This window comes from Melospiza melodia, chromosome 18 (genome assembly GCF_035770615.1).
Source record: "Melospiza melodia melodia isolate bMelMel2 chromosome 18, bMelMel2.pri, whole genome shotgun sequence".
Lineage (NCBI taxonomy): Eukaryota > Metazoa > Chordata > Aves > Passeriformes > Passerellidae > Melospiza > Melospiza melodia.
The window spans coordinates 4460674-4470550 of NC_086211.1; the positions used below are offsets into that span (position 1 = coordinate 4460674).

At 51.5% G+C, this 9877-nt stretch overlaps 1 protein-coding gene across 1 annotated transcript; it reads left to right on the forward strand.

Moving 5' to 3' along the window:
• Positions 1-1766: 1766 nt before the first annotated feature.
• Positions 1767-5417, forward strand: LOC134426399 (galanin receptor type 1-like). The gene has a single exon (XM_063171414.1). The coding sequence runs from the start codon at positions 1876-1878 to the stop codon at positions 3202-3204; it is 1329 nt and encodes a 442-aa protein (XP_063027484.1). The 5' UTR covers positions 1767-1875; the 3' UTR covers positions 3205-5417.
• The last annotated feature ends 4460 nt before the right edge of the window (positions 5418-9877 follow it).

Sequence of the window (9877 nt, forward strand, 5' to 3'; positions counted from 1 at the left end):
TCCCCATTCCTTCAATTCCACAGAAAACACCAGAAGTTTGGTTTGTGCGGGTGAGTTCCCATCACACCTGTGGTGCTGTTAACCCTTGGCATGCCGGAATCCGCCAGAAACTCAGTATGATGGGGGATGTTTGGGGGATGTTTGAGTAGAAGTGAAGCAGGATCCTCCCCGCTCTGCTACAGCTGAACCCAGCGAGAGGAAGAGGAGGAGGCGACCCTCAGGAGCAATCCCCGACTGTCCCAGCCCCGCCCGGTCCCTGCCCGCTCCGTGCCCGGCCCTGCCGGAGCTGTCCCTTCAGCACCACGGGCGGGACGGGCGGCTGGCACGGTTCGGCTCGGATTAACCATCCCGGGATGGTCCGGGCAGGGCTCGGCTCGGCTCCTTCCAGCTTGGCTGTCCCGGGCCGGCTCGGCCAGGGCTGCTTTGCAGAGAGAGAGTGGGGTGCGTGTGTACGTGAATGTGTGTGTAGGTGTGTGTGTGTGCATGTGTGCGTGTGTAGGTGTGTGTATATGTGTGGTGTGTGCTCTTGGGGTGCGGAGGGGCTGCGGGGTTGAACCTGCGTGTGCGGGGAGGGGTGCACAGGAAGGCTCTGGGGGTGCAAAGCGTGCGGGGCCACGCAGAGGTGCGGGGATGGGGGTGAGGAGGGAGCGGGGCGGTGGATGGTCAGGGTGCCTGAAGGAAGGTGCATGCAAAGGGAGTGTGCAAAGGGAGTGTGCAAAGGGAGTGTGAGGGTCTACAGGCGTGCTGAGGGATGTGTGTAGGGTCTGTCGGGGTCCGCGTGTGTGCGTGCGGGCGCGGGGATCGCAGGACAGAACTCTGTGTGCGCGGCTTTGTGCGTGTGCGGGGCGTGCAGGGCTGTGTGCGGGGCTGGGTACAGCGTGTGTGCGGAGTGCGGGGTGTGCGGGACTGTGTGCAGGGCTCTGTGGGGTGTGCACGGTGTGCGGGGTTGTGTGCGGGGCTCTGTGCGGGGTGTTCAGGGCTGTGTGCTGCGTGTGCGGGGCTCTGTGCGGTGTGTGCGGGGTTGTGTGCGGTGTGTACAGGGTTGTGTGTGGTGCTGTGTGCGGTGTGTACGGGGTTGTGTGCGGGGCTGTGTGCAGTGTGTACGGGGCTGTGTGTGGGGTGTGCAGCGTGTGCGCGCCGCGCGGTGAGCGCCGGGCTGGCGGTGCCGTGGGTGCGTGGGTGCGAGCACGCGCGTGTGGCAGCGGGTCGGGCGCTGCCGCCGCACTCACGCGCGGACACACGGACACGGGGACACACGGACACACGCACACAGCCACGGCAGAGCTGCCGGCGGGAGGAGCCCGCCCAGAGCTGCCCGCCCTCCGCCCGGTGAGTGCCGCCGCGCCGCGGGACCGCGGGAGAGACGGGGAGCCGGGTGGAACCGGGAGGGAACGGAAGGGACCGGGAGGGACTGGGGGGGACCGGGGGGGACCAGGACTTGTGGGCAGCCCGGGGCAGGGGTCCGGCAGCGCGGCCGCGGGACACGCAACTTTCCGGAGAAGGAGGGAGTGAGGGACAGCGGGAGCGGGGGAGTGGCTGCGGACCGAGGCCGGGGCTGCTCTCCGGGCTGCGGGGGGCCCGGGGCTCCTTCCCCGTCTCTCCGCGGCCGGGCAGGGGCTCCCGTCGGTCCCGCCGCTGCTGCCGGAGCGGTGCCGGTGCCGGTGCCGGTGCCGCGCTGCCCAGCCGCTTCCCAACTAAGTTGCGGATAAGAAGCTCCCCTTGAAGGGCGATCGCTGCTCCGAGCCCCCCGCTGATCCCCTTCTCCACACCCTCTTTTGCAGGCAGGGCTGATCCCGGCTCGCCATGTCCGGAGCACTGGAAGCAGCGCACAAGGCTCTGCCCCGTTAGCCCAGGTCACCCGGGGGGGACTCAGCCATGGATTCGTCCCCCCCAGCACCTGGGGCTCCCCCTGACCCTCTGCAGCTCTGGCAGGAGGAGAACCGGACCCAAGGCGGGCTCTGGAACGGCAGCCAGGAGCTGGGCTGGGAAGAGCTGGAGAAGATGCTCTTCCTCTTTGCAAAGGAGCCCGTCACAATCAGCCTCACGGTGATGTACTTGCTGTCCTTTGTGGTGGGCTTCGTGGGCAACATCATGTCCATCAGGGTGCTGACCCGCAAGCGCCGGAGCCGCGTGTCCAGCCTGAGCGCCACCCGCAGCCTCCTCATCAACCTGGCGGTGTGCGACCTCATGGTGGTGTGCATCTGCATGCCCATCACCGTGGGCAACCTCATCTACAAAGCCTGGGTGTACGGGGACTTCCTGTGCCGGGCAGTGCCCTTCATCCAGGCTGTTTCTGTGTCCGCCAGCGTCCTCAGCCTGACGGTCATCAGCGTGAACCGGTACTACAGCGTGCACAACCCGCTCAACGCCCGCTCCTTCTTCACCCAGAGGAGGATCCTCAGCACCATCCTGGTGGTGTGGTTGCTGTCCTCAGGGATATGCATGCCCCTCATCTTCATGAACAAACGGGATGAGATCGGGGTGGTGGAGGGCTTGCCCCTGGTGTTTTCCATCTGCAGGGAGATCTGGCCTCAGGAGAGGCTCAAGCAAGCCTACAACTTTCTGCTCTTCTGCGCCCTGTACTGCCTGCCCGTGCTGTTCAACATGGTGATCTGCTTCCTCACGGTGCGGCGGCTGTGGAGCCGCAGCAGCCAGCTGAAGGAGAGCTCTGCCCTGAACCGCTCCCTGCCCGCCTCCAGGCTGAAGATCCGCAGGAAGGTGGCACAGATGGTGGTGGCCCTGGTGCTGCTCTTCGCCATCTCTTGGCTGCCCGTCTACCTGATGGACATCTGGATCGATTTCAACATCCCCAAGTCTTTGCAGGATGTGACTCCTTCTCCTTGGATCCTGCAGCTCAGGCCTTTTGCCCAGTGGCTTGGCCTCACCAATTCCAGCCTCAACCCGATATGCTATTGCTTTGTTGGGAACCTCTACAGATCAGCCAAGGAAATAAAGAGCAAATACCACCAAAGGATGGTCTCTCTCTTTAACTTCTCCCTGTCTGAAGGGACAACTCATTCCTCAGTGCCAGAGCTGCTCTCTTACCGGAGTTCAGTGGAGCCTGCAAGGAAAGGACCCTCCAGCACGCCCTCCATGGACAGGAGATGTCAGGGGAGTCATGGCCATAAGAACAAGTGTGGACACTTGAACTCCTGCCAGCATCCACCTCTGAATACTGTCTCCAGTGAGAGCACTTCCTTATAATTCTGCTCAGGAAGTGCCACTCAAGCCCTCATCTGCATTTAAGGACTCTGGAGATCTTTCTGAACCCGGTATTTTAATGATGGAAAGGAGCTTTCTCCTAACAACTCTTGATACCATTTCAAAAATGCCGTGACAGGGAAAGAAACAGGTAATGAGATAAAAAGACGATGTATTTTAACTCAGATGAAATTTTAAGACAAATTATTTTTTACTGGGGACAACTGGATGTGCAGCCCGTTGCCCAGTCAACAGTCACATAATTAGGCAGATCAAGTTCCCAACGAGTGAGCTCTCCCTGCAGCTCCATCCCTGGATGCAGAGATGCTGTTTGGATACAGCAATGATTTGACTGCTTGCTGCTGCTCACACTTGCTGATGAAGAGTAGTGATAAGAGGCACTCTGTGCTCCAAATCCATCAGTTGTAGTTGCAAGCAGTGAAGAAAAGCTGGAAACAGCGTCATAAAAAGTAATAGTAAATGGAGAATTTCACACACTTTACCACTTGAGACTTCATTGTCTGCTCATATTGTTTCACTCCTCCACGCAAATAAATTCTCCTTATGTGAAGAGACCATGCCAGAAGTACTAAAGCAACCATCACCATTCCACATTTGGGGATTCAGAAGGGATAATGTGGCCTCAGAGGTAATTTAGGAAATGAAACAGGAAAATATTTTTTTGGGCACCAGCTCTCTTTCTTACAGCGGTGCTCCTGTGTGTGGAGTGGAAAGAACTGGGCATCTATTAACATGATTTGCACTTGAAAAACCAGCCTTGTTCAGCTGTGTCTGTACCAAACAAAGTCAATGGCATGTGAAAACAAAAATAGAAAGTGGTTTATAGGTAATAAAATCAGAAACAAGCAATGCAATGCTGTTTGTCTGGGAAGGAGGGAATCAAAGTGCTTGCTTTTCCTGAGCATCACAAGTAGGTTAAAACCTGTTTCATCCATCTCCTCCTTTAAAGGAGACTTTGATAAATTAATGGCATACTTTTATTCTGTTAGCATTGAAAGGCTCCAGTACAGCTTGAGCATTCTCTTGTTCTGAGCACAAAGGAGACCTTTCTCCCCAAGGTCCAAGAGAAAACACATCAGATCAGGCAACAGGTAGGAGGCAAAAAAATGTGCAACAAAGATCCAAAAGGCTGGAATGACACCAGAGATGGACCCCTTCCCTGCCCAGTGCCAGGGGAGAGACCCCTTCCCAGCTGCTTGTGCCCCAGCTCCTGGCACAGCAGCATCCCCGCAAGAGGATTTTGAATTTAAAGGAGCTCAGGCTTCTGATGACTGGGAGCTTTTTTATTATTATTGTTATTACTGAACAAGGGAAGGATGCTTAAGGAAATCCAAGTTTCATACAATATCCTTCTGCCTTCCAGGGTGCCTTTTGTAGGCAAACAAATAGAGATAAGAAAATAGCCTTTCAAAGTAACCCTTGTAATGATCACTCAATAGTGTTTAATGTTGACAATGATCTGCCTGGGAAGTGAAAGATTCCTCCTTACCAGGCAGTGCCATCCACAATTTGTGTTCTCTTTACATGAATGAACAAGACATTACAACTACCCAGATTTATGGCTTTTATGTGTGCTGGAGATGAGAACATCTGCATTTTTGCAGGTGATATAGGAGCATACCTACTGCCTGATCTTTTAGTAGCTGTGGAGAAAAGCCTGCAGAGATTTTATTTTCTCTTTCAAGGTATATTTTTAGGGCTGGCAAAATGTGGCAGACTGAGGAGCATCAAAAGCTCCCTCTGAATGCCCACTGATTCCTTGTCTGTAAAAGGATGTTCTCCATCCCCAGCCCAAATGTAACTCAATATTGTAACCCCTACGTTGCCCTGACCTGTATATTTAATCCTGCCCTGGATAAACTACAATGAAGGGACCCCAGAGCTCCATTCCCTGTGGTTTTCTGGCTCTGAAAATGGACAGGATCAAGTGATGCAGTCAAAGATGCAAGATATTCATATTTTAAAATATCCCAGAGGAGAATTCTTTTCTCTGAATTTGTGTGCTAATGCCTGAGTCCTACCTGGAAGCCTCTGTACCCTCCATGGAGGAGAAATACCAGGAACTGTGTTCTCATTAGTGTACCTGGGCCTTCCCCTCCTGACACAGGTGCCCGTGCCTTCCTCCAGCCCCACAGCACTCCCAACCACTGAAATTCACAGAGGCAAAAGTTCCACTAGGCAAGGTTATCTCCTCTCCACACTTCTAAATGTATTTTCCAGTTTTGTTCAGTGGCCCTGTTTTCCTATAATAAAGCAAAATTGCTCACTTAACTGCTCTTTGCCTCCTTGCTTGCTTCTTCTCTATCCCCCCACACTCCAAGCACTTCTCCACTGTCTCTACAGTGAAACCTCCCCCTGCTTTTCCCTGTTATCTCTCTCTGCCTGTGAATTCCCCTCACTCTAATGACCCATTCATGTCTCCACTCCCCTGATGAAAAATCCCTTTGTGCCCTGCTGATGTGAATGGCTCCTTTTGTGCTGCAGACACCTGTTTGCTGTGCTGAACGCTGATTTATTTCGCAGGGCTTTACCCAGTGGCTGCCAGGTAGTGATGGATTTTGGTCCCTCTCACCCAAGGGTAAATGAGAAGCAGTGACGTCAATGTGGAAGCCACAGAGCATCCTGTGAGCTGCCCAGGCTCTGGCAGGGATTTTATTAACCTGAACAGGTCTGTGGAGCTCAGCAGGGCCTGGCTGACTCATCCTGGATCCCAGAGAGGTGAAACCTCAGCGTTTGGGAAGGTGGTTTCTTCCCTCTCCTCTCTGATAAAAGATCTTTTATATTTAAGGCTGACAAGACATCTGAGTGCCCTCCAGGCCATGTAAAATCCTTGTTTCACTTGGCAGGAGCTTTGATAGGCATTCAGGGGACTCCTGGTCCTTTGAGGAGCAGACACAGCTCTGGCTGGTGAGCCCAGAGGGTTCCTCACAGGAGCTCCAGCCAGACATCCCATACTCGTTGTGTGGTTGAGGAAATGTGTTTCTCTCTGAATGCGCCCAGGCAGACTGGAAATGTGAATTTTAGGTGTCTCAAGGACAATGTTTTCCCACAGCAATGCTGCTAATGCATCTCAGTCCCACTCTTCCCCCGTGGGTCTTTCTTCTCTGCTTTGCTGTTCAAATCAATACAGGCATTTTACCACCTCACAGAAACAGGATGTTTAGAACAGCCTTCCTTAGAACCACTGACTCATTTAGGTTGGAAAAGACCTCTAAGACCCAGCCATTAACCCAGCACTGCCAAGCCTCATCAAACCATATTTCCAAGTGCCACATCTTTAAAATCCCTACAGGAATGGGGACTCCAGCACTGCCCCAGTCCCTGGATCCATTTGCTGTGCTAAGGACTTACAGGCAGCTGCTGCTCAGTAACCCTCTCATATTCCAGGATCTGTTCTCTTGCTGTCAGCACTGCCTCAAAGATGTGACAGGTTTATTTTCTGGGAACCACCAGGGAGATGGAAAAGAGACAATTGTTTGTAGCAGGTATCATTGAGGTAGGTACAATCATGACTGCTCCCTAGCCTTCACATGGAGATTGATGAATCACTGCTTCTTATACCAAATTACTCAGGGGAAGCCAGTGGAAGGATTATCCAGGGTGTGTGAGGGCAAGCAGCTCCTCCCCTCCCACCATGGAGCTGCTGGGCTCACAGATAGTCAAAGTGGTGAGGGCTGAAAGCAATAAAATATCCAAGAGAAGAGCAGAAAAGGCCATCAGCAGCTCTTTAAAACAATGATGAAACTTCTGACCTAGAGTACATTGGGTGTATAGCTGTGATTTCCACTCTTGCTCCTTCCCAGGATGTGCTGCCAGCCATCCCTGGGAGCCGAGCATTTCTTGCTCTATTCTTGTTTTTACATCTCTATGGAAAATCCTTCCACATTAAAGAGCAAGGCAAGAGCAGAGGATGATTTCAGACCTGGGAAAATGTGATCAGTAGCAAGGCAGAGTCACCTGGAGGTAGGGCACATTAATGCTGACACAGCATGAGAAATGCTCGCTCAGGCACTGCAGAGTGAGAGCTGAGGAGCCCCAGGGGATGGTGCACGGTGCCCACCACAGAACCAACTGATCCATCCCTCTTCTAAATCCATCAGCCCTTTCAAGGGGTCAGCACTTTCCCTGCAACATCCCAGAAAGAGGAATGCCCTCCAAAGGGAAAGTCCTGCCTGCTGGAATTTTGGTAATTTATGCGTTATTCTTACAGATGCTGACATGCAAAACGGATGGAAGCTGGCTGGAAAGTTATCCACAACATCAGCATAATTCCTCCTGCACTCCCTTCAGCACAGCACATCCCATACACAACAGCACCTGAGTTCTTGTGATGTGAAATATCTAAACACTGAAATATCTAAAAGAGCAGAGACTGCAGGACTTGCCTGAGTTTCCAGTGTCTTGTGATGCCCTTGTCAGGAATCAGAGAATTATCACTGTGAATCTTCTAGGAAAAAGCAGAGCACCTCAGTTTACATTTTTGATTATACTTGTCATGAAAATAAATCCCTGTCAGCTGCCATAAAGAGCAGCTATGAGCAGGTACAACCAGAGAGATTGGTGGAGCCCTGTGGGAAACTCAGCCTCCAGTAAGGTACTGGCAGGTACAGGGATCATGTTAGACTTTCCCAAAATTTCTGGGGATGAATGATTACTGGTTAGGTCAGCCCAGGGGTACAGGAACTGCAGGAGTTGCTTTCTCTGCCTGCTAAACATCTCAGAACTGACACAACACAGCTGCAGAGTCAGCGCAGCCTCGTGTGGCTGCCACCCCCAGGCTGCTCTGCCAGGCCCTGCAGGAGCCTCCTGGCTGCCCTGAGCCAGGGATTTCTCCCGAAATAATTTAAAATATTTAAGAAAAAAAAAAAAAAAAAAAAAAAAAAGAAGATGGATGCAGCACTTGCAGAGAACTTTTTTCCAAGTGAGGGATCTACAGCAGAGTGCTCCTGTTTGGCGTCTCTTGCTGATTGCAAGACACCCCCAGGAGAAATCGATGCCTGGAGGGCCGTGGTGAGGAGCTGGCTCAGGATGCCAGGGCAGGGGGCACTGATTGCCTGGTGATTATCCCCACCCCATGGGGAGAAGGGGAAATCTCATGGAGCTGCAACGTGACCTTTGCTTTAAAACATTTTCTACATTCAACCTTTTCCTTCTTAACTCATTGCACTCTAAGACAGCTGGTTTATGTTGCACACTGAGGGGTGGGTGAATTATCCAAGGATAATTTATTTTTGAAGATACACATGAAGTGTCGCAAACATCATTTTGTGAAAATCCTTTTCTTGGGATTTTTTCTTCCTGAGAATCTGAGAGGCCTCAGGAACAAAATGTAAACAATGGTTATCTGCTGCTGTGGAATGCAACAGGTGCATCTGTGATTGGTCTCATGTGCTTGTTTGTAATTAATGGCCAACCACAGCAGAGCTGACTTGGACAGAGAGTCCGAGGCAGCTGCCTTTGTTATTCTTTTCTATTCTATTCTTAGCTTAGCTAGCCTCCTGAGATTAAACTTTTTCTTCTATTCTTTTTAGTATAGTTTTAATGTTATGTATATATCATAAAATAATAAATCAAGCCTTCTGTAATGTGGAGTCAGATCTACATCTCTTCCCTCATCCTAAAACCCCTGTGATCACCATCACATTGAAGTATTTCTGCACCTGAAAGATCCGGGAATTAACAACTTGTCCCCACGTGCCCTACCCTTGTCTCTGGGAGGTTTTATGGCACTGAGGAGCACAAAATGCAGTGTGCACTGTAGGATAAAATCACCAAACTCCAATCATTCCTTTACCTGGCAGGCATTTCCCATGCACAGCCTGTGACCGTGTTCACAGGGGTCTTGGATGAGGGAAGAGACAAGGATTTGACTCCATGTTTCAGAAGGCTTGATTTATTATTTTATGATGTATATTACATTAAAACTATACTAAAGGAATAGAAGAAGAGGTTTCATCAGAAGGCTGGCTAAGAATAGAATAGGAAGGAATAATAACAAAGGTTTGTGGCTTGGCTCTCTGTCCGAGCCAGCCATGAGCATGATTTGCCATTAATTACAAACATCCAACATGGGCCAATCCCAGATGCACCTGTTGCATTCCACAGCAGCAGATAACCATTGTTCACATTTTGTTCCTGAGGCCTCTCAGCTTCTCAGGAGGAAAAATCCTAAGGAAAGGATTTTTCATAAAAGATGTCTGTGACACATGGCCCTCTGCCAGGTGCTCTGGGGCCCATCTGCAGAGCCGTGAGCAGTGGCCTCCCCCTGTCCCTGCCAGAGGTTCTGAGGCTGGCCAAACACCTCCAAACAAAAGCAGCAGCATCCCTGGGTGTCCAGGCTGCTGCCTCAGGTGCTGCAGAGTCTCTGCCTTTCTTAATTTTCCACTTGAGGTGTTTTCAGTCAACCCCCACTTTCCTGTCCTCAGACGTTCAGCACAAGAAAGGAGCTGCTGAATTAAAGGGCTTTATGAATGAGTCTTCAGGCAGATGGATCCCATTAGCCAGGGCTCACAAGTCCTGAGCTGCTATTTCTTCGTGTGAGGAAGGAAAATGTGGCAAAACATTCAGGAAATAAGCTAAAAGATAAAAAGGGGAAGGAGAGAAAGTCCAGACAGTGAAATAAAACCATCTTAAGGCAATTACTGGGGGAGAAATA